The 23,146-nt window shown below is 38.4% G+C and overlaps 1 protein-coding gene across 1 annotated transcript in view; it reads right to left on the bottom strand.

The window, feature by feature from the left end:
• Positions 1-14,979: 14,979 nt before the first annotated feature.
• Positions 14,980-23,146, bottom strand: part of GRB14 (growth factor receptor bound protein 14) — a 67,858-nt gene continuing 59,691 nt past the window's right edge. The window contains exons 9-14 of the mRNA XM_032238868.1: positions 20,991-21,068; positions 19,992-20,108; positions 19,839-19,908; positions 18,260-18,347; positions 15,568-15,661; positions 14,980-15,126 (exon numbers count right to left, since the gene is read on the bottom strand). Of these exons, the coding sequence (XP_032094759.1) occupies positions 14,980-15,126; positions 15,568-15,661; positions 18,260-18,347; positions 19,839-19,908; positions 19,992-20,108; positions 20,991-21,068 (594 nt within the window). The remainder of the gene's footprint in view (positions 15,127-15,567; positions 15,662-18,259; positions 18,348-19,838; positions 19,909-19,991; positions 20,109-20,990; positions 21,069-23,146) is intronic.

Below are 23,146 nucleotides of genomic sequence, written 5' to 3'. Positions count from 1 at the left end.
ATCTATCTATATCCATTATCACTTCATTTTTAATATAATGCTCTAATTTTAAGTATTTAGCTAGTATTTTGTTAATAGTTTTCATGTCTCAACCTGTGTCTTTCCAGTAGTGGTACAACTTATTTCTTTTGCCTTATGTGGGATTAATCTTCTGGTTATTTCCTTAATCAACTTTGTATGGACTTCTCTTCGCACCTTGTTGCTTGTTGCATATCTTATAAATTATCGAAAGCCTCCATCAGCTTTTTAAATCAGCTTATCTTTGGTTATCAGTAGTGCTTTTGTCAAAGTTCCCCTCCTTACATCCATCAATTCTTCTCTTTTTTCTCCTTCTATACCTTGAAATCTGGGGTAGAGCTCCTTTCCATCTCTCTTCCCTTTCCATGTTCCTTTCTTTCTATTTCCAACCACGCTCAGATTACTGTCAATATCCACAGTTATCTCGCCTCTTTGTTCATTTTTTCCTTGGATTTTTGAGACTCTAACCACTTTTTCCATTAGCTGGGTATCTTCAATTTCATCAAGCCGCCCGGAGTCCTTCGGGATTGGGCAGCATATAAACTCTATTAATAAATAAATTTTGCTATATTACCATCTATATTTTCCAATTTCTTCTCAATTCTCTCTGATGTTTCTAATAATTTTTGAATTTCAAAGATAATGTTATGGTTTCTTCTTGGTATTGTGTCATTGTCCAATTTATAAACACTGCCACTCTAGTTGGAAAACAAAGCTTTGTTTTTCACTTCTCTCTTGCTGCCAAAGAGACATCCAAAGAGCACCTGCATAAACAACTCATCTTATCTCTTTGCAAGCTAAAACCTTTGAAGTGCAAGGTCAAAATGATCAAAGAAAAGAAAGAGAAAAATATTTCCAGAATTCAGCTTCCAACCTCCAAGTGGCAGTGTAACTTCTTTTCCCTCTGATGTTACTGCTCTCTTTGTATTCCTTTTATATCCTCTTTATATTCCAAGCTTAAAAGAAACAAGGCTCTTAAATGGAACAAAATGAAAAGAAAAAAAACCCATCCAAGCCAGTATTGTGAATTTTTTTTAAAAAAAAAAAGATTTAATCCATAGGTAAAAAAATAAGTAGTAGAAGAAAAGCCAATACTTTCACTTTAAAAAGTAGGAAATGTTTGCAAAACTTCCATCCATAGAAGACAATAAAAAAAGGATAACACACTGTCCAAAATAGCTTACATTCGCCGCTTATTTTCTTTTCTTTACAAGTTTAATTTGGTTTTAATCTTTTTTGAGCAGTCTCTTGTAAAAATAAAATTTCCTCACCAGATGTACACACTTTCTCGTTCTGCTTTCCTCCGGTTGCGGAGCTGTCCCGACTTCAGCAGCTTGGGGCTGCGCCTCTATCGCTGGCTAGAAGAGATTCTCTTGGATCAATCAGGGACTTTGCGATGTCCCTGAGATCAGCAAGAAGTACTCTTCCCTGTCACCGTATCTTCGGGACAATTTAGGTCCAAATGGACCACCCAGCAGTAAAAGTATTGGCTGCAATCTCAGAGATCCGAGATCGCACCTCAGCTCCTTTCTCTGGATATTGACTTTTACTATAAAAAATAAACAGCTTCTTATGGGAACCAGAATTATTTTGCCTATCTTAATTCATAATAAAGGTAAGTAGCGTTATGGTTTTAGAAACTGGATACGAGAGAGGATGAAAGATTCTAAATAGAATCTTTAGAAAGATTCCATTTTTCTAGGGAAGGGGTTGAAATAAATCAGCATTCAACCACTGGTCAACCTTTAAGAATAAAAAACAAAGTAAAACAATAAAATCAAAAAGTGAAAGTCAAAAGTCCAGGTATCTCTAAGAAAATGAAACTGCTAACAGGAAGATGGATATGCCCAATGACTTTCCTCCTGCTTCCATATGGGTCTGAGCAACAATCCAGGTTATCTGAAGGATAACGTCTCTCTCCCATTACATTCACCCAATCCACCAAAACAGGGAGGCAGGGAATGTTGTGGGTCCCCTCTCATAAGGATGTACATCTGGCAGGACCCAGAAGAAGGCCTTCTCTGTGGGGCCTCCCTCCCTTTGGAAGATCATCCCCTGCAGAGATTAGACTGGTTCCTACTTGGACACTCTTTTGCAAGGCCCTTCAGACTTGGTTTTGCCAATAGACCTGGGAAACCCAGAATGCGATGAAGCCCATCAAGTGGCTTGTTTGACTGACTGCTGTCATTGGGGGATGGGGGAGTTATTGTTTTTATGGTTGCATGTTGGGTTTTTATTTTTTTGCCCAGATTCACTGAGAATGAGTGGGTGGCTGTGTACATTTTCTAGGTAAATAAATAAGTAAATAAATGGTGTAGCCATTTCTCCAAAATAGGGGGGAAATGTTGTAAAGTACATACTAAGACAAACCGCTTCAATTTAACCAGAGGAACAGTGGTGGGATCCTGCCGGTTTAATAACCGGTTGATGATCGCGTGCTTAAAACTCAGCGCCCGTGTTCGGTTTTAACAAAACTTATATCCATGTTACTTCTGGGGAGTAAAACAGCTGAGGTGTGGCAATCTGCTCTGCTGTGTGAATCAGCTGAGAGGATATAGGTAAATAAAGCGCAGGGGCGGGTGGGCCCAACTGATCATCAGAGCTACCGGTTTGCCTGAATCAGTCCAAACCTGCTGAATCCCACCCTAGCCAGAGAGCCCATGTTAAATTTGTGCTATAATCTTAGATGCACATTTCCACTGCCTTTGATAGACTTTTCTTCAGAGAAAACAGTGATTACAATTTCATTTGCATAAAGTCTGGATCCCATCTGGTACCTGGGAATTGGGGTTACCTTTCCAGAAATGTTGCTTGAGGCCTTCAAGCTCCATGGCCCACCCTGGATCACAATGCTTCCACTCTGCTTGGAGCTTAAAACAATGTAAATTTTTATTGAACCCACAAGCAACAGTTCAGTCTGCTTAACAAAGCTAACAAAACAAACCATAGGAAGCTTACACTGTCCCATTATGTTTCAAGGCTTAAGGCAAGTGGAGGTTTTGAAAAGGAAAGGGCACCGGAGACTTCAGGAAATGCCTTCTTCTAAATGAAGCCATGAAATGTAACAAAGGACAGGGGGAGAACCAGATGCAAATCCATCTTTAGACATGGAAGCTCTTGGAGATGACTCATTCATTTGCTCTGATCCAAGCCGCCTCCATCTTCACAGCCATTCTTTTTGCCCTACCAACAAAGCTAGTAGAAACAAAAAAAAAATTTTTTTGAAAAAAACTTTAAAAATGGAAGCACAGATTATCAGACAGTTTTCACACTATTCTGCTCCTTCCTCACTGCTGCTTTAAAGGAAGGAGTTAAGACAATGGCTTGGACCACTGACATAGGTACAACGTCCTACCTGTCAATGACTACTTCAGATTCAACCTCAAACCATAGATACAAACTCAAAGTAAACCACTCCAAACTCGATTGCAGAAAACACGACTTCAGCAACAGAGTGGTCAATGCCTGGAATTCACTACCCAACTCTGCGGTTACATCCTCAAACCCCCAAAACTTTAACCTTAGACTGCCTATCATGGACCTTACCCAGTAATGGTATTCTATTTTCTTCACCACCAGTTCAGTAGCAGGAGCGCATGCATCTGGGCATGGCAGAACCTTCTACGCATGCTCAGAACCTTTTGCGCATGTCCAGAAGGTCTGTGATGACATCTGGGTGCGTGGGCATAGCCCACACCACCGCCACTACCAGTTTGCCTGAAACTATGCGAACTGGCAGCATACCACCTCTGACCTCACCCCATTCCTAAGTGTGACCCGTCAAAACCACGCTCGACTAAGCCGCACCTGATTAAACCGCGTCGCTGACATCATCAACAGGGCGACAACAACCAGCGCGGAGAAAGAAGGGCGCTTTAAATAGCGCTTTGAAAGCAAGCCGATTCAACTTAAGGTAAGGGTTAGGTTTAGGGTTAGGGTTAGGTTTAGGGTTAGGTTAAGGATTAGGGTTAGGGTTAGGGTTAGGGTTAGGTTAAGGGTTAGGGTTAGGGTTAGGTTTAGGTTTAGGGTTAGGTTTAGGGTTAGGTTAAGGGTTAGGTTTAGGGTTAGGTTAAGGGGGTCTAGGTTTAGGTTTAGGGGTTAATTTTAGGTTTAGGGTTTACAGCGTACTTCTGTCTCCGCGCTGTTGTCGCCCTGTTGATGATGTCAGTGATGCGGTTTAGTCGGTCGCAGTTTAGTCGGGTGCGGTTTTGTGGTGGAACCATTCCTAAGAGGTCTGTAAGGGGGGTGTATAAGCGCACCAGCATGCCTACCATCCCTGTCCTACTGTTCCCATCTATTTGTACTCATTTCTTATGTATATATGTATACCTGCTTATACTTATATGTTTATATGTTATATTCATACTTATACTTGTTTTCTCATACATGCTTGACAAACCAAAATAAATAAATAAATAAATAAATAAAATAAATAAAATAAATAAGTTAGAGACAATGAAGCCTAATGAAGGGGATTTCCCACTGATTTTAGTGAAAGTAATTTAGCTACTACCCAGTGTCCTCTTGACACTTTGTTGTCGCTGGGGTTTTCTTGCTTCTTTATTTGGTTTGTTGCTCACCACTTTCTATTCAATTTGCACAGAATATTGCCATGTGAATGTTGTAGGTCGATGTAAATAAATAGAAGTCTATCAACCATGTAGGTATCAATTAGAGCAATCCGTCCCAACCCCAGGTTTGTAGTTGTGTTAGGACTTCAATTCTCAGAAATTAATTTTAATTCTGTTCGCCGCCTTGAGTATTCTTTGGAACAGGCAACTGGATAGGCAGGATATAAATCAAGTAATAATTTTTTAAAAAATAGATTCCTGTCGCTGGATTTCTCCCATTTCAAAGCTAAGTATCACTCTCAATTGCTTTGAGATGTATTATGATAGTTTCTTTACACATTAGGGACACAGAAGCAGTGCAATTAAAACTAAAGATTGATTTTACAGCCTACTTCACTTACGACATAGGCATCTCAAGGAAAAATTTCTATGCTGCAGGCCATCTGAAAGTGTAAGATAAATGCAAATTGGGAATTTCTTCTTAGATAGATGCTGTGCTTGAGAATCCCACTTCTCAGAAATACTTTTCTCTTAATTTCCGCTTCGATGTCATATCCCTCTTCACCCAAGTGCCTATAAAAGAAGCTTTGACAGGTATACAGAACAAACACAACCCCCCTAAACACATCCTGGACCTGACCAACCACTGCCTAACCAACACATACTTCATCCATAATGGACAAAGATACAAACAGATAGAAGGAGCACTAATGGGATCACCCCTCTCATCCATCATTGCAAATTTATACATGGAACATTTTGAAACTAATGCCTTAGATAAATCTGAACACAAACTCAAACTCTGGCTTAGATATGTTGATGACACTTTTGTGATTTGGCCACCTGGGAAAGAAAAACTGGACAACTTTCTCACACATCTCAACAGCCTACACCCCAAAATACAATTCACTGTGGAAATAGAAGCAAACAACCAACTTTCCTTTCTGGACGTCCTAATCTACAAAAAACCCAATGACTTAATGGGTTTTGTCTTTACCAATGGGTAGGTTTGGTTTCACGTTGGTTGCTTACCCATTGCAAATGAAGCATAACCAATGTACGAACTCAGCCACGCCTTTTGATCTCCATGCCTGGTGACCAAACCTATGTCTTTAAGGCCTTAGGAAAGGCTGGGAGAGATGGGACCAGTCTAATCTTAGGGGGAAAGATCTTCTAAAGGGTGGCTTCCACAACAGAAGAGGCATTCTTGGGCTCTGCCAGATGGCACTCCTTAATAGAGGGAACCTGGAGCATGCCTCTTCTGCTGAACTTAATGGGATGGGAGAATAATCGGAGAGAGCTGCTTCTTTAAATAACCTGGCCACATTTCATGTCTGTGCTTCTATTTTGATGGGGGGGGGGGGAATTTGTATGGAAGGGATGATATTAATATAGCAATCAGCCATTCTTATTTATTATAATAAGTTACCTAGACTTTGATGGAAGCATTGTTCATGTTGCTCTGTATTATGGGATTATTTTGTAAAACACTTGTTCCTAATAGAGACTTATGGTCTTATGATTAATTCCAGTGCTTGAAAAGGTAGGGCATTCTCTCAAAGAACTGCTTTATATATCTTTAAAGAAGTTTTTCCATGGAGTGAAAACAATACAAATCTTAAGTTAAAGATCAAAGAAATAGAGAAAAGAAATAAAAAGTGAAAAAAGAAGTAAACAAAGAGATAAGAAAGAAGGGAAAAGAAAAAAGAATAATTTAAAAAGTGGTTTCTAATCTCAACAAGTTATAAATATATATTTCACCCTCTGTAATGTTACATCAAATTTTCCTTCCTTCCCTAATATATTCTTTATAATAATCAAATCCATAAGTTCTTTTTTCCCCACAAAAAGGCCATAAAAAGTTTCCAGTCACTAATGAATGTAGTGATAGATCTTTCTTGTTTACTTAGAGAAAGATGCTGTTTTTTCCATCATCTTCACCAACTGTTGTAGATATTTCAGAATCTCTTCATTTTTATACTTACCGTTATCTTGCAGCAATGTTCATATATAAAAATAATCTTCTATTAATTCCAACAAGAAATGTCTGGTTTCCATTGAATCTTAGTCTTTAAAATACTTTAAATATATGTACTGTATGTAAACACAATTTTTAATGGCTATTTTACAAATCCACCAAGCACGAAAAAAATGATCCTTCCTGTTGTCCTCCTTTCCAACATAAATTTGAGGTACTTTATAATTCTCGATAATTTTTCTGAAATCATTTTTTTTAAAAATCTGTTTAACATAATGTAATTCATTTTTTTAACTACATGTTGTCACCATGTTTGACCCCCAAAATAAGCGCTTGGCCTTATTTTCAGGGAGATATTATTTTTGAGGAGCAGGAGATGGCAAGCGTGGTCACCTCATGGCTGCTGCTGTGTTCCAATATTTTCAGGGAGGGCTTATTTTAGCCCATGCGCTCAAAAGCCTGATTGGGCTTATTATCTGGGGAGGCCTTATATTCTCAATGTACTTGTTCTAACAGTTCTCAATAGGTTAACCATTTCTCTTTACCTGCTATTTCTTTCCTATAAAATGTTTCTTGTGTTAGGACCCATGAAAGCATTTTTGGGTAGTCTAGGTTTATATCTATTCCATATTCTCAATATGGTACTTCTTTCTTTTTTAAAAACTTTTTATTTTGTTTATACAAATTTCACATCTTTGCAACATTTTACACTTCTTTGACATATCTGTTGTGATTCTTTTATCTGCACAAATAAGTCTTTTATAACTATAACTTTATATATGTGTGCATTTATATTATTTCATACATCTTTTTTCTTCATTCTATATATAACATTCTATATATTCTATGTATAGCAACCTTTATTACCTTTGAGTCATTTTGTATCCATTTCCTATTATTTATTTGTTATAGTCTATTTCGTATTTCTATCTTTTAATCATTTTCCGGTTTTGTAGTTGTTTATTAATTTGTTGATCTTTCTTCCTTTCTTTTTTTGCTTTCCTGCTCCCCCTCTTTCCTCTAGCCAATTATGCCATAAATCCCATATGGAGTAATATTCAAATTCTTCTTTCTCTTTTAATTCTTTCATGAGCCTATCCATCTCTGCACATTCCAATATATTTTTTATTACATTTTCTTCTGTTGGTGTGTAATTATTTTTCCAGTTTTGTGCAAATGTAATTCAATATGGTATTTCTGATACCATACGTCTGAAAGTGATTTTAAAAATCAACATTAACTATAACTTTATAGTACCATAGAAAAGCATGCCATCCAAACCTCAGATTCTGCTCTTTTAATACTAAAATTATTTAATTTCTCAGCCCCTTCTATTCTTTCTTCCAGACCAAACTACTGGCTACAAAATATAATTTTAAATAATAAAATCCCCTCTTAAATGATTTTGAAAAATAAAAGACTTCAAGTAAAATAAATATATCTTCTTCCAAAGATGACTTCCTACTGCCTAAAGTTTGGAAGCTTTCTTTGTTTTTCAATTCTGACTTTTTGTGACCCAATGAAACATCTTTTGGCCAGAATTGCTTGTCTGCCTCCTTGAGTTTTTGTAAGTTCATGCTTGTGTCATCAATTATCGTATCTAGCTACCTTGTCTTCTGTCAGCCTCAACTATCTTCAAACTTTCATCAGGGTCTTGTTCAGAGACCCCTTGCCTCGGCATCAGATATTATAGAAACTGACCAAGGAAAGAACTAAAGTAAATCTATGATGAACTCTGAATGACCAAGGGAAGTAAAAAAATAACAGCAGAGACCCAATTATCTCTTAGATGACAAGAGCAGGAAGTGGTCTGAGTGAGCAGGAATCGTAAAATGCACAACAGCAGATTCTGATCATATTTTAATGGCAGACTTCAGTTAAAAGAGGAAATATGTACCCAGAAGCAATATCCATGAATAGTGCAAGTCACGCTGGACGAAATACTAATAATGATATAAAACAAAGATGAAATGAAGAAGCTCACTGAAGGCTTCTGACTTGGGTTGTCCATCCACTGCACATCCTCTTCTCCAATTTCCCAGATTAGAGCCTGCCAGCCTAAGATGTATGTAAGTTTGTGTACGTGATGGGAGGGGATGCTTTTAAATTTCTGATCTCATATCCACTGTTGTATAGGAGCTGCACAAAGTGATGTTGGGTAGCATCATATCAAATCATGGTATAAATCAAGGCAAGAACACTCGGAAATACTCCACAAATTGAGTAACAGTCAGGGGTGGGCTTCAACATTTTTAGCAATGGGTTCTCTGCCCAGTTGCTGGGTGGGCATGGCCATGGTGAGCGTGGCCTAGTCGGCCTCCTGCACCACAGCGGGGGGAATTTTCACCTTCCCCGGGTTCCAGAGGCTTTCCTCGAGCCTCCAGGAGGGTGAAAACAGCCTTCCCTGGGCTCCAGAACTCTGGAACGCCCTGAGCCTCTGTGCAGGCCCTGTACCTGTATCTCTTAGCCTGGGAGGTGAAAGTATATGCCCCTCAGAGAGGGCTCACAATTTGGGAATCCTCCTGGATCCACAGCTGACCTTAGAACACCATTTGTCGGCTGTGACCAGGGGGACCTTTGCCCAGGTTCGCCTGGTGCACCAATTGCGACCCCATCTGCACCAGGAGGCCCTTCGGATAGTCACTCACACTCTCGTCACCTCAAGATTGGATTACTGTAACGCGCTCTACATGGGGTTGCCCCTGAAGAGTGTTCGAAGACTTCAGCTAGTCCAGAATGCAGCCGCGTGAGCGATTGTGGGTGCACCTAGGTACACCCGCGTTACACCTATCCTCCGTGAGCTGCACTGGCTGCCCATTGGTCTCTGGACACGCTTCAAGGTGCTAGTTGTTACTTTTAAAGCCCTACATGGTATCGGACCTGGCTACCTGAGAGACCGCCACCTGCCAGTTACCTCCCAGAGACCTATAAGATCGCACAGACTAGGCCTCCTCCGGATTCCATCTGCCGGCCAATGTCAGCTGGCGACCCCCTGAGGGAGGGCCTTCTCTGTAGCTGCTCCGGCCCTATGGAAGATCTCCCCGTTGAGATCCGGACCCTTACTACTCTTCCGCAAAGCGACCAAGACCTGGCTGTTCTGGCAGGCCTGGGGCTGTTGAATTATCCAGCCCCATCCTAAGTTATGAATGTTGTTGAATTTTTAAATTGTTGTCTTTTATTTTTATATCCCCCCCCCTTCCCTTTTATTTGTAAGCCGCCCCGAGTCTTCCGAGAGTGGGCGGCATAGAAGTTAATTAATTAATTAATTAATTAATTAATTAAATAAATAAATAAATAAATAAATAAATAAATAAATACCTGGTTTTCCAAACAGGCCACGTGGGGACTCCTGGGAGGCGAGGGGTGGGGTGGGGCAGGGTGGGCAGGGCTAGCCAGGGGTGGGATTTGCGGGTTCTCCAAACTGGGCATATTCTTAACTAGAGGTTCTCCCGAAGCTGTGTGAATCCCTAGTAGCCACCCCTGATAACACTGTCCAAAATTTCTAACCTTTAGTTTCAGATTCATTCTTCCAGTGAACAATTGACTTTTCCTTCATCAAATAATGTTTTATTCTTTTTAAGGTCCAAAGTATTCTCAACAGTCTGCCTCAGTACCAGAATTCACCGGCATTCATTCAACCTTTCTGATGGTCCGGCTTTCATAGCCATATTTTACAACTTAAAAAAACATGGCCTTGATAATATATACCTTTGTTGTCAGAACAATCTCTGCACATTAGTATCAGTTTTTCTCCTGAATAGCAGGTAGTTCTTTATTCTATGGCTACCCGTGAATTGTTGAGCCTAAGATGATAGTTTGTTTCTACAGCTTTTCTCTGCTTCTTTGTATTGAACTGGCATTGCCCATTGACACTACCTTAGTGTTTGTTTTTTAATATTGAATAGAAGACTTCTGTGAAAGCCTCCCGCGATCCTCCTAAGAGTCAGGCAGCTGAGTAGCATGTCCGGATCACCTGTCTTCTCCCCTCACCACCTCTACCTCCGCGCTCAGACTTACTGGCAGGCTGCAGCTGCTGGACACTATCGATCCCCGTGTGCCCGTCTCTCGTGCTGGCCATGCCCACTGCCCAGGCTTATTTCTGGGGTAGGGCTTATATTAGGCCCACCCCAAAAATCAGGCTAGGGCTTGTTTTCAGGGTGGGTCTTACTTTGGGGAAAACAAAAATTTTAGATGTGTGTGTGTGTGTTTTACTTCTGCCAGCTTTTTAGTACAATTTATCTGAACTATCTCCTCTTTCTTTCATCAGTTCTTTGCCTTCTTTATTTTGTACAAAAATATGCAGTACCTTGGTTTCTGTATTTTTCTTGAATGAATCTATCCTCCCATGTGATCCCCAATTATCAATATTTTTAATTACATTCTCAATTCCTTTGCTTTTCTTAAGAAAATATAATTCCTTGCGCTTTTTGCTCTTCTCTGAAACTCAATGGTTAATCATACAATATTTTTGTCTTGTGTTGCTCTCTGCCTTCCAACTCTTTTCAACATCTCTACAGATCACCATTTCTCCTCCTTTTGCTTTCTGCATTTTGGGTTATCTTTTTGTTTTCCTTCTTCTTTAAAGATGTCACAAATTTAAGTTCAGACTTCTTATGCACTCTGTTCATCAAAGCTGAATCCAAAGAATAGATTTCTATTCTTTACCTTCACTACATAATCATCGAGTTCCTATTTTGTTGATCTGATTATTTTGTTTTCTTTAGATGTAATTTTCTGAGAAATTGTTTGATAATCAGCACTGATTTGTTTGTTTTTTTTACTACTGATTCGCTCGTGCACGTGCAATGCTTCTGCGCATGCACAGAAGCATCCAGGCGGATAGGCGGAGCCTCCCGCTGCTGCTACTACCGGTTCCCCTGATCCGGGCCAAACCAGGAGCAACCCACCTCTGGTCTTAATTGCCAAGGTTAAGAAACACTGTTATAGACTAGTTTGGTTGGCCATCTGAAGCTGACCATATGTAGCACGGGTACCAAACTCGCGGCCTGTGAGCCAGATGTGTCACATGCTGGCCACACCAATGCCATTTAGCAAAGAGGAAAAAAGTTGCAATATGTCACGTGACGACGATGCGACAATGCGAGTTTGACACCCCTGATGTATAGTCATCTTCTAAGCTGTTGATGGAAGGCATTTGCTATAAATATTGAATGTTCTTCGCAGAACCTTCTAGTTTGTTTCCTGCTTTGTTTTGTACATCAATGCCAATGTTTTTTCTATTCTATTTTACTTGCAACTTTGACCTTTCAGTCTCTTATAATTGTTCCTTTTGTTTGTTTTGCTGACAGGTTGCAGGTTTTGATAGATCTATTTACTTGCCGCTTCCTTGGCCTCTGTGGTTGGGTAGAGATTTTGGTGACTGTGATACTGATTGACTTTCCTTGGATTTAGATTGGTTTTTCCTTGGAGAAAGTAAAATGAGGATTATCTACTCTCACAGATTCTTTTCTGCTTCTTAAGGTGCGAAGGCTTCCTTACAAATGCCACTTCTGTCTTTCCATTCCATTCTGCTGTCTGGAATCCAGATGGGAATATTGAGGCATATTCTCTTAAAAGTTTGTTTAATGGTTTTTCATTGAATTCCTTCATTAAGATAAAATCCACTTAAGAAAAAGATTCTCAACAGAATAAATTATGAACCAGAATTTTAATTTCTTGATGGCATTTTAAAAAATATCTTGCTGTTCTGACCCTGGCTTAACAGAATCGTGAAACAAGATTCCTTCCCCCCCCCACAAAACCCTTTTTCTTTTGTTAATGTGTATTCCTGGCATTCACATCCAGAAAAGTCCTAGCAATAAGCCTTTAATTGTTAAAACAGACCTTATCAGTCCTTGAATAGTAGCCAGGCCAAGAGCTTTTAGTAGCAACGCTGTAAAATGAAATATCTGGCAATGAGTCTCTATGAGGCACGAACTCAGATAAGCAAATCTTCACAATAATAAGCAAACTAATTGTCTCCTGCAAACACTCCTCCCCTTTCACTCCTATAATTCCCTATGGGAGGGGCCATTCACCGTCCACTTGTGCCCTTACTTCCAAGTTGACCCATTCCTTAGTTGTTCCCTTCTCCTGACAGCTCTGCGCATGGGCACATTGGGAACAGCTCCAGCTGTTCTTCTGCCCCACTTATCTCTGACTCTGAAGGCAGCTGACAAATGTCACATGGACTTGGCCCCATCTCTGCCTCCAATGCAGAGCCCTCATCCGAGCCTTCCCCAGACTCTAGGACTGCCCCATGTTCCTCCCCAACCACCCCACTATCCAAGTCTTCCGCCAGCTCTGCTGACAGCTGAGGGGCCACAACACTTGCCTGTAACTTTTTTCCCCTATAGTAATCAATGGTTAAAAACATTTTATAAAATTGTATCTTGTTTTTGTTTATTGTATCAAGATGGTTGTGGCTATTTTTATACAATCTCTTGTCAATTAAATTATATAATTTATTCTTGGAAAATCATAAATAAATAAGAGCTGTAAGTAGGCACATGGGAAATTTACTGAAAATCAGTCTAATTTACTCTCTTGGGGTTTTGGAAAGCTCTTAAAACCTAACCCTACTCCCAGCCTGGGGTTAATGTTTTTGTAAGGCCCTATTACAGTGTTTCTCAACCTTGGCCACTTGAAGATGTCTGGACTTCAACTCCCAGAATTCCCCAGCCAGCATTCGCTGGCTGGGGAATTCTGGGAGTTGAACTCCAGACATCTTCAAGTGGCCAAGGTTGAGAAACACTGCCCTATTATGTTTTTATGTTTATATAGTTGTTTTAGTTTGGGATATCTCATTTCGTTTTACATTTCTGACTATTTTGTGTATTGGGTTTTATAAGTCACTTAGAATGTATACATTTAATACAGGTAGTCCTCAACTTACAACAACAATTGAGCCCACAATTTCTGTTGCAAAGTGAGGCATTTGTTAAGTGAGTTTTGCCTGCATTTTACAACATTTCTTTCCACAGCTGTTAAGTGAATCACTGCAGTTGTTAAGTTAGTAACACAGTTGTTAAGGGAATCTGGCTTCCCCAGTGACTTTGCTTGGCAGAAGTCACAAAATAGGGACACATGACCTGGGGATACTGTAACTGTCATAAATTTGAGTCAGTTGCCAAGCGTCTGAATTTTGATCATGTGACCATGGGGAGGCTGCAATGGTCATAAGTGTGAAAAATGGTCATAATAGTCACTTTTTTCAGTGCCATTGTAACTTTAATCGGTCACTAAGTGAACTGCTGTAAGTCGAGGACTACCTGTACATAAATGTTGCTTTGACAGTTAAAAGTACTAAAAGGGAAGGTAACATATTAATTACCTTTATGTAGGGGAGACGTCAAACATCCTTCAGCTATTTTTGAACCACAGTCAATCTATACAATGACTTGTTAAATAGAATAATGAGATTTGTAGTTCATGATACCTGAAAGGTTGCAGGCTGCCTTCTTACTCTCTATAGATTTAATGGGTAAGCAAAGACTTTTACTGTAAATGTGTACCATTATCAAAATGTGAGCTAGCTATAGCTAGTATTTGCCTGGGTATCTGTGTTATCGAAGAGTTTGATGTTTACCTTGCAAACAAATATTATTTTTCATTCTTGACTAAATTCTGAAACGATGATCTTATAACACAATGCATCAAACTATGTCTGGGTCATCTTTGTGTATCTTGGCTGATGTAAAGGGAAAGGAGAATTGCATGGGTTACATTCATTGATCTCATCATATGCAAAAATCAATGAAAGGAGTAGGAAGCAAAGGAACAAATGGTAAGTGTTCCACAGGTGGGATTCACCTACCTTCCCTACCGGTTTGCAAATGGGAGTGCACTTGCCTCATCTGCGCATGCACGCTGCCTTCTGCGCATGTGCAGTGCTCATGCTTTATGTCGGGGTGGGTGGGCGGAACCTCCTGCAGCTGCCGCTACCGGTACATCTGAGCCGGAGAGAACCAGTTGAATGCCAGCTCTGAAGTGTTCTATTTCTACACTGTACTCAGAAGCAGTCCTTGGAGCTAACAGTCATGTTGGCAGGGTATGTTTTTGCTGTTTAATAATTGTAAGGAGAAAATAAAGAAGACGTTTGAAAAACAAAATTAGTGAAAAAGACATTTATTGAGATTTTGAAAAATACTCCCTAGGATTTCAGCACTTCACAGTTACACCATTTCAGTTCGAAAGTTCATATTTGGAAGATTAACCATTGATTAATCAACTCTTAACACAGAAGTACTGCATTTTGGCTTTTTTTTCTGTAGAAATAGAAGCTCTTCTTTGTAAGCTGAAATTTACATTCTTTTTAAACTTCATTCTCATAACAAAGTGCTTTTTCAAAAGTAATGTTCTGTCTTGATTTGTTATTCTAAGTGAGCTTAGGATGAGATGTTGATGTTTTAGCTAAAGTGCAATTCGGGCACAATAATGTTTTAACTTGCAAGGAAGGATGCCTTTATTAAGTTGGTAGAACTCCACAAGTTGAATAAGATCAGAGAATCTGGTGTGACCATCATCCAGTGTGTAAAAGAGTTTGCCTTCCTCTTCTAACTGCAAAGGGGGGAGAGAGAAAATACACAATCTGTACCATGTACAGGCAATAGGCAATTAACAGACTACTATGATGGATACATCTGGCAGCATCATCTTGGGTTTTATGAATAAAAACATTTCTTTTTCCTGTGTGAGTTTTATTTACCCATCATACCTCAAGAAACAAGATGTGAAATATGAACTATGTCTTCTAAGATACAGAGCACCCAGGAAGAAAAAGCTAGAATGATGGTCCCATATATAGGCTTATTGGGATAGTTGGGACACGGAAGTCATAAAGAGAAGTTGATATCCCAAATAAGAAAGTAATTTTCATGGGGAAGAAGGTTTTTGGTTTGGAAACTTCTCTTTTATAGAAAAGTGAAAAACCATGGGATTTGGTTCTTGTAAACAGAACATCAAAATATTTTGATTCAGGACCTTCATAGCTATACTTACCGGCACAATTTGGAAGTGCTTTATTTTTAATCCATGGCTTAATGACAACACAAAAGTTTTGGGATTGCTTTGACTATCCCGTACCAAGAAAACTCTGTGGAAAAAAAGAAAATATGGTCAAGTATATTAATCTATGGTAGAAAAATATGAAATTATGTCCGTAAATAATGACTTTGTGGTGCTAGCAAAGAAATTTATTTTTAGATTTTTTTAAATCCCACCTTTATTATTTTTATAAATAACTAAAGGAGGTGAATATACCTTATATTCCTTCCACTTCCTTTTTTCCTCAGAAGAAAATGTTTCTTAGTATATTTTATTTTATCTCTTTATTTTTTAAAGTGAACATAATTAACATTAATTGCTATATTCCATTTGTCACAGCATCCATAATAAAGTTAAGCAGGTCCACATCAGAAAAAAAAAGAAATTTGCCAAGTGAGTTTAAATATGGAGGTATATGGAGGTCCATTGTACTATGGACAAAGAGGGAATAAAAATGTGACAAATACTGCACATCTTATATACTATTGTACCCAGATGAAGCTTAAAATAGATAATAAAAAGTCCCCAAATGAACATAACTGACATCTGTAAAAACTAGCAATGTTATCAGCAGCAAACAGCAAAAAGATCTCTACACATTTTCTAATAAATGATGACACTAAGGCAAGGGTACCCATTTTCTCTTATTGTTTGTATTTGCTTTAAAAATCTTTGTGGATGAGATTCAACATACTGGACATTAAAATTCAAGGACAGAAATAAGAACTGAAACGTTATGTTGACAATGTAGTACTAAGTGTTATAGAAACACAGAGGTTTATAAGATAGCTGATGAAAACAATCAAAGATTTTGGTGAATTCTCTAGAGACCAAGTCATTGAAAAGAACACAAAATAATGACAAGATACCAGATGAAGAATAACTGTATAAAAAAATAGTTTGGTTTTGAGAAAACTAAATAAATAAATAAATTCAATGAAATTTTTAGGAGTATATTACATAAATATTTGCATTTGACATGATGCCAAGACATATTTCATAACAATTCAATGAATTATAGGGGAAATATATTGAAGGGTAGACAAACCTAAAACTTTCTTGGCTAGATCTTATCTTGACAATAAAAATGAGCATACTACCCAAGATGATCTGTGTATTTTAAATGACACCAATTTCAAACTCAATCAAAAACTTGCAGGATTGGCAAAGAATGAAGAGATTTATACACAGTAGAAAAAAAGAAAAGAAAACAAGAACAGGATTTAAAATTCTGCAAGAGTCAAAGAAAGATGTGTCCTTACATTTCCTAACTTTAAATTATATTACCACACCACCTGGGAATATAATTGCATTAACAGATAAAATCCCCGAAGAATAGAACATCAATCATAGGGGAAACTGACTTAGCCAATGGACTTTATAGATATAGTATAAGAAAACAAAAGAAAATAATTTGAAAGGACATATAAAAACCAAGTCCAATAACAATAGGAAATCTTCCAAAAACAAAAATAGGTCTGGCCATTTCATCATTCATTTCACTGTCAAACATCTTGTGTATATAGGTTTGTGTGGGTGGGTCCACCAATCTCAACCATGTTAAGTAACTTCTGACATTTTTTAATAAAGGCAGAATGAAGTGTCCATTTCCAGAAGCAGATGCTGGAGAAAAGGAAGGGAGCCTCTTTGAAGGAGAACATTTGCTGTATCATGACATAAAAAGGGTGGGAATGTGAATTTAGCTCTTTCCTGATGCAATATGGTGGACTTCCAGCAAATTAGGTAACAACTTAAAACAGATTTGAAACTCGCAGTTGAGCTCCACATTCAAACAGGGACAATCCCTGAGGGCTGCATGGTTGGAAAAGATGGTCATCCCCATTCTCTCTTTTGACCTCTTCTTGCTCTCCTTCTGCTGGTCTACTGTCAAAGGGTTTCCCATAGGTACCTTTTTCAAACGGCAACTGGACTTTGTTTTCCTTGAAGATATTTTACTTCTCATCCAAGAAGCTTCTTCAGTTCTTCACTTCAAAACTGAAGAAGCTTCTTGGATGAGAAGCGAAACGTCTTCAAGCAAAACAAAAAAAGTCCAGTTGCCTTTTGAAAAAGCACCTTTGGGACAACATGGCCTGGATCAGGGGTCTCCTGATTTCTCAGTCAGCTTCGCCAGCCAGTAATTCTGGGAGTTGAAGTCCACAAGTCTTAAAGTTTCCAAGGTTGGAGAGCCCTGACCTGGATGACCGAGAATCTCCATAGACATGTCAAGGGGCTGGAATCGAGCCTATGTACAGGACTTCTGAAGTTAGAAAAACTTTACTGAAAATAAGTTAGAAGGTACTTCAGATATAAGTAGGTACCCTTACTGAACTACCATTACTTCATGCTTGTTTGATTGATTAATTGGTTTTAAGGCTGCCTATTCACTGATGACTTTGGCATCTTACAAAAGGTTAAAACAACAGCCAACCATTAAAAAAGTCACGGATACTGGGAGGAATAAATCAGCTTATATGAGATTGCTGCTGGTGCTTAGTGGGAATGCACATAAAACTCAGAATGTGCTGAAAGAGTCAGGACTTAAAGTCAGGGCCATGTAGATCTTGGGGGAGATACAATTCCATAGATTAGGTGGGGCAGCATAAACAGTCAGTCATAAAATGTAAATATCAAGGGGGGAAAAACTTACCCATCCACCAGTCCTTGCCTCAGAATCAGTTGGTGTGCCTCTTCTCTAGAAATCTTATGATGAAACCACGGCTGTGAACTGTGTATAGCTAAAAACATATGATTCTAGGTAAGGTAATACACCTTTACACTCTGCTTCAAATATCTGGGGATTGTTTTCCACAAAGTGGCTCCTGAAAAGAGTGTGCTAAATTCCTAGTCCAATATGCCCAACATAGTATTGTATTATTTCTTGGCTTTTTTTTCCTGCCAGAGGTGTCGATTTTATCCCAGTAGTCTAAAAGTGTTTTGATTCAAAAGCCCTAGAACATATATTATATAAATTTAACTTGGGTCAAACTCTTCATTTGAATTAATTCATTCAAAATTCTGAAAGGCTATTTTTTAAATTACTAATTGTAATTGTGTTCCCAATTTTATTTTGCAACTTGAGGCTGGATTTTTGAAGCACAGTTGAAGACCTAAAACAAATCATCACCTATTGACCAAATTTCAAATTGATCCCTTTGTGTTTGGCTCCTTTTATACTAGACTTTTTATACTGGTAGGCTCTTATCATCCTGGAATTGCCTTCTGGAAGCATAGTTCCCATCAGATAGCTTTCTTTCAATTAGGGTGTGCCAGAAAGCCAGTGGTTCCAAGTTACTATTACTTGAATAGGTTCGATTGTTCTTTGAAGCCAGATGATAATTTATTTCATGTATCAGTTCCCTTTAAAAAAAAGTATTCATGTTGTCCATCCTTGGAGGTTTTATTTAGGAAATACAGGATATTCCATATGGTCTAAGTAGCTTGAGTCAACAGAATGAATCCCCCTAAGCCAGGGTTCTGCAAAGTGGTCAGTATGGACCCCCACAGGCTGATGGGACTATCCACTATTATCATTGTCATTATTTTTATTTCTATTGTTATTTGTTAAAGCAATATTTATTAAATTATTTTCATATAATAGATTTCTTTTGGGGGGGGTCAATCAATAATCTGAAACTTCATGAAAGGGTCAATGAGCTGAAAAGTTTGGGGACTCATACCCTAAAAGTGTATTTTATAAAGATATATAACATTCTCTCATTGCCTTGCTTCTGTGGACCTACCAAGAATTTTTTTTCAATGATTTTTATTAAACATTTTTTTAAAAAAAAGACATTTTTTTTGTAATTTCCTTCTGTACAACATTTCCACCTCGTTATACATCCATTGTAAATACACTTCTCCCCCCCATTTCAGTTTCTTTTGTAAGTTTGTCCATCTCTGCACACTCTAACAATTTCATTATAACAAGAATTTGTTTGCTTGCCGAGAAACAAAACTATCTGCAGAATCTTTTTGTCAAAATAGCCAAAGCAACATTGTCCTATAAGTTCCACATCATGACACATGTACAAAAGAGGCAAAATTTCCATTGGGTTGGGTTGTCCCTTGTTAGGCCCAAAGCAATCTCCATTACTTTCTTTTTTTAACAGTAACACTGAGATCAACTTGTTTTATGGTGTCATTTTGTGAATATATGTCTGCGTGTTCATGATGAATGAATTCAGGACATCACTTGACATGCTACAAGATCTGTCAGTGGTGCATACCTGTAGTGGAGGGGACACTTTGTAAAGTGCTGGGGCTGCTGTGTATACCAAGACGTAAGCTCCCTTTTTTCTACATAAAAAGAAAGGAAAAGTACTGAATTTTTAAACAAGAAACCATAACATTAAGAATGGTTTTAAATGAAAATTTTATACCCGCCATGCTAAACCTTCTTCGACTGCAACCGATAAGGCTTCTGTGGGGTTTTCAATAATTCTGGATTTATTCCCTGTGAAGTCCATAGCCACAAGAGAATTCTCTGAAACACTTCTCTACAAGATAAAAAAATGTGTTAAATGCATCTACCAAAAATATTTTACAGTATACTCTTGATTATTCTCAGACAAAATCAACATGGAATATATTGATTAACCAGCAGAAAAGTAAAAAATAAGGACATGTTTACTGGAGAAGGTGGTTTATATGCAATAGATACCCCCATTATGCCTGAAAGATAAATGCCTGTCATTATCAAGATCACCAAATGGTATTTCATTTTTAAGAATTACAATTTGCATTCCTAAGAATTATCTGTTAAGGTGGTTAAAAAGTAGAGTAAATTAGTTATTTAAGTTGAGTTGGTTTTTGTTAGATTTATATTCCACCTTTTAAGTATACCATTTATAACAGAGGTAGATATCTTTCTCCCAATTGGATCGAACCTATTTTGACTTCTACAGGTCCCAGGCCAATGTTGATGGGGAGCTGTAGCTCCAATTACCTTTAGAGATATTCTAATATAAAAACAACCCACATACCATCAATTGAAAAGGAAAATAGAGGGGAGGGAACAAGAAACAACTGCAGAAATTATATAAAGTGTACCAAACTAGTACCTGGAGGGCTACACTTGGTCCAAGAGATTCTACTGAATAGTGTGGCATCAAATTAATTTATAAATTCATTCATTCCTTTGTTTATTCACTCTATTTGAATATAATCAAATCAATAAAAGCATACAGACAGTAAATCACATGGGGAAATCATCTTGTTTTGTCAACCAAAACAGAAAATCCCATAACAATAAACAAGCTAAACAATTTCTTTCTCTTCCATTATCTCCAAAATCAATTGCCTGAGGAGGCCACATAATACAACAATCAGGAGGTTGTATTTATATTTCAGTTTAAGTCATTGTTATTAAGTATACTTACCATGGGTGTGCTAAGAAAACTGCCCCCACTTCTTCCTTGATAGGGCTGTGTGTAATTCTTGTACAACTGCATTCCATACTGTAAACAAGGAATAAGAACTATTACAATTTTATGTATATAATTCAATTGTCTGAGAATATACTACCATTAAAATAGAAACACAGACATAGCATGCATTTGCAATAGCACATAGACTTATATACCGCTTGATAGTGCTTTACAGCACTGTCTAAGCGGTTTACAGGGTCAGCATATTGCCCCCAACAATCTGGGTCCTCATTTTACCAACCTCGGAAGGATAGAAAGCTGAGTCAACCTCGAGCCAGTCAGGATCGAACTCCTGGCAGTGAGCAGAGTCAGTCTGCGATACTGTATTCTAACCACTGCGCCACACAGCTCCTGCAGCCTGTTTATTTGAGGAACCATCTGTCTCTGATTATGTCTACACATCCCACTAGCCCAGTGGGTCTCAATCTTCCTAATGCCATGACCCTTTAATACAGTTCCTCATGTTGTGGACCATAAAATTATTTTATGTTTTCCATATTTTTTTTAAAATATGTGTTTTCCGATGGTCTTAGGCAACCCCTGGGAAAGGGTCATTTGACCTCCAAAGGGGTCCCGACCCACAGGTTGAGAACCACTGAACTAGCCCTAAAAGAGAGGCATGCTCTGGGTCTCTTGACTGCCATCTGGAGGAGCCCAGACAGAGATCTTTTTCTGTCATGACCCCAGGGGTGAAATCCAGCAGATTCTGGAGAACTGGTAGCGGAAATTTTGAGTAGTTCGGAGAACCAGTAGTGGAAATTTTGAGTAGTTCAGAGAACCGGCAGTGCCACCTCTGGCTGACCCCAGTGTGGTGTGGGAATGGAGATTTTGCAGTATCCTTTCCCTGTCATGCCAACCAAGCTACACCATGCCCACCAAGCCACGCCCACATAACCGGTAGTAAAATTGAATTTCGCCACGACATGACACCCACCCATTGGAACATTATCCATCCCAGAGATTAGATTGGACCCAACCCTGCTGGCTTTTTGTTACACACAAGGTTGCATCATTGAGTTTGGAGAGTTGGGTGTGTGGCAGAGCCTGTGCAACGGTTATATTGATTGTGTTGGCTGTTTTTTTTAAAAAAATATTCTTTTTGCTGCTGATTATGCATGCATTTTTAAATGTTATATATTTCATGCTTTCATAATTGTTATTAGTTGCCCAGAGGCAAGAATTTGAGGGGTGCTGCTATATAAATTGAGACCGATAGAGCAGATAGACACAAGTGAATTCTACCACTAGGCTGTATGATTGAAGATGAACGATTACAGACCAACATCTCTAAAAGATCCAGAACGTTGACTTACAAAATTAATCCTATCATTTAATATGATCACAGTCACAACGACAAGCCAAATTATTATTCCATCTGTTTTAAACGTGGGCTGAGCAATGTTCTGCTTCATACTAAAAACAATAGGAATGCCTGTTTTATAGATTTTTTTCAAGCGTTCTCAAAAATGATAAAATAACAAGTTTCCATGAGGTTTTTTTTAAAATAACTGAACAGATCTCTATCTCAAAAACCATGATGGGCGGGAGGAGGAAAAGGAGAATGTCTGCCTAGATTTATTCTTATCCTTTGACAAGTAGATTATAGGGAAAGGGACAGGGCCACCTGGTGACCCAGAAAACTTCAGTGTACCTGAAAGAACATCCCTAAGGAAACCTACAGCTTGCCAATAACAATAGTAATACAAAAATCCTGTAATACACAGGAACAGTTTTTCATTGATTCCAACACTAACAACACAAGGGCAACAAGCGTTTGTGTTTATAAGGTAGTAGCAAGGTGGAATTAGGCTCCCTTTTTTGTCTCTCGATCCCATCCAGAAAAACCTTAGAAAAATCCAACTCTATTTGCAGTTTTAAACATCTCTTATATCCTGAACTGGATTTGGATAAATACTGAAGTGGTGAGTAAATAGCGATATAACAAAAGCAGTTACTTAAGCACTCTTTTTTATGCACAATATAGTTTTGTGCTATTGGGTGACTGATCTGACAAAAGTATGAACAAAAGGCATTTTTAAAATAACCAATCTTATTCTGTACAAGGAGCTCTTGGGAAGCTAGCTGAACAGAGGTGGTATTCAGCCGTT

The sequence above is a fragment of the Thamnophis elegans genome, chromosome 1, assembly GCF_009769535.1.
Source record: "Thamnophis elegans isolate rThaEle1 chromosome 1, rThaEle1.pri, whole genome shotgun sequence".
Classification (NCBI taxonomy): Eukaryota; Metazoa; Chordata; class Lepidosauria; order Squamata; family Colubridae; genus Thamnophis; species Thamnophis elegans.
Note: the sequence above shows the minus strand (reverse complement) of the source record. Positions and strands in the feature narration are given on the sequence as shown.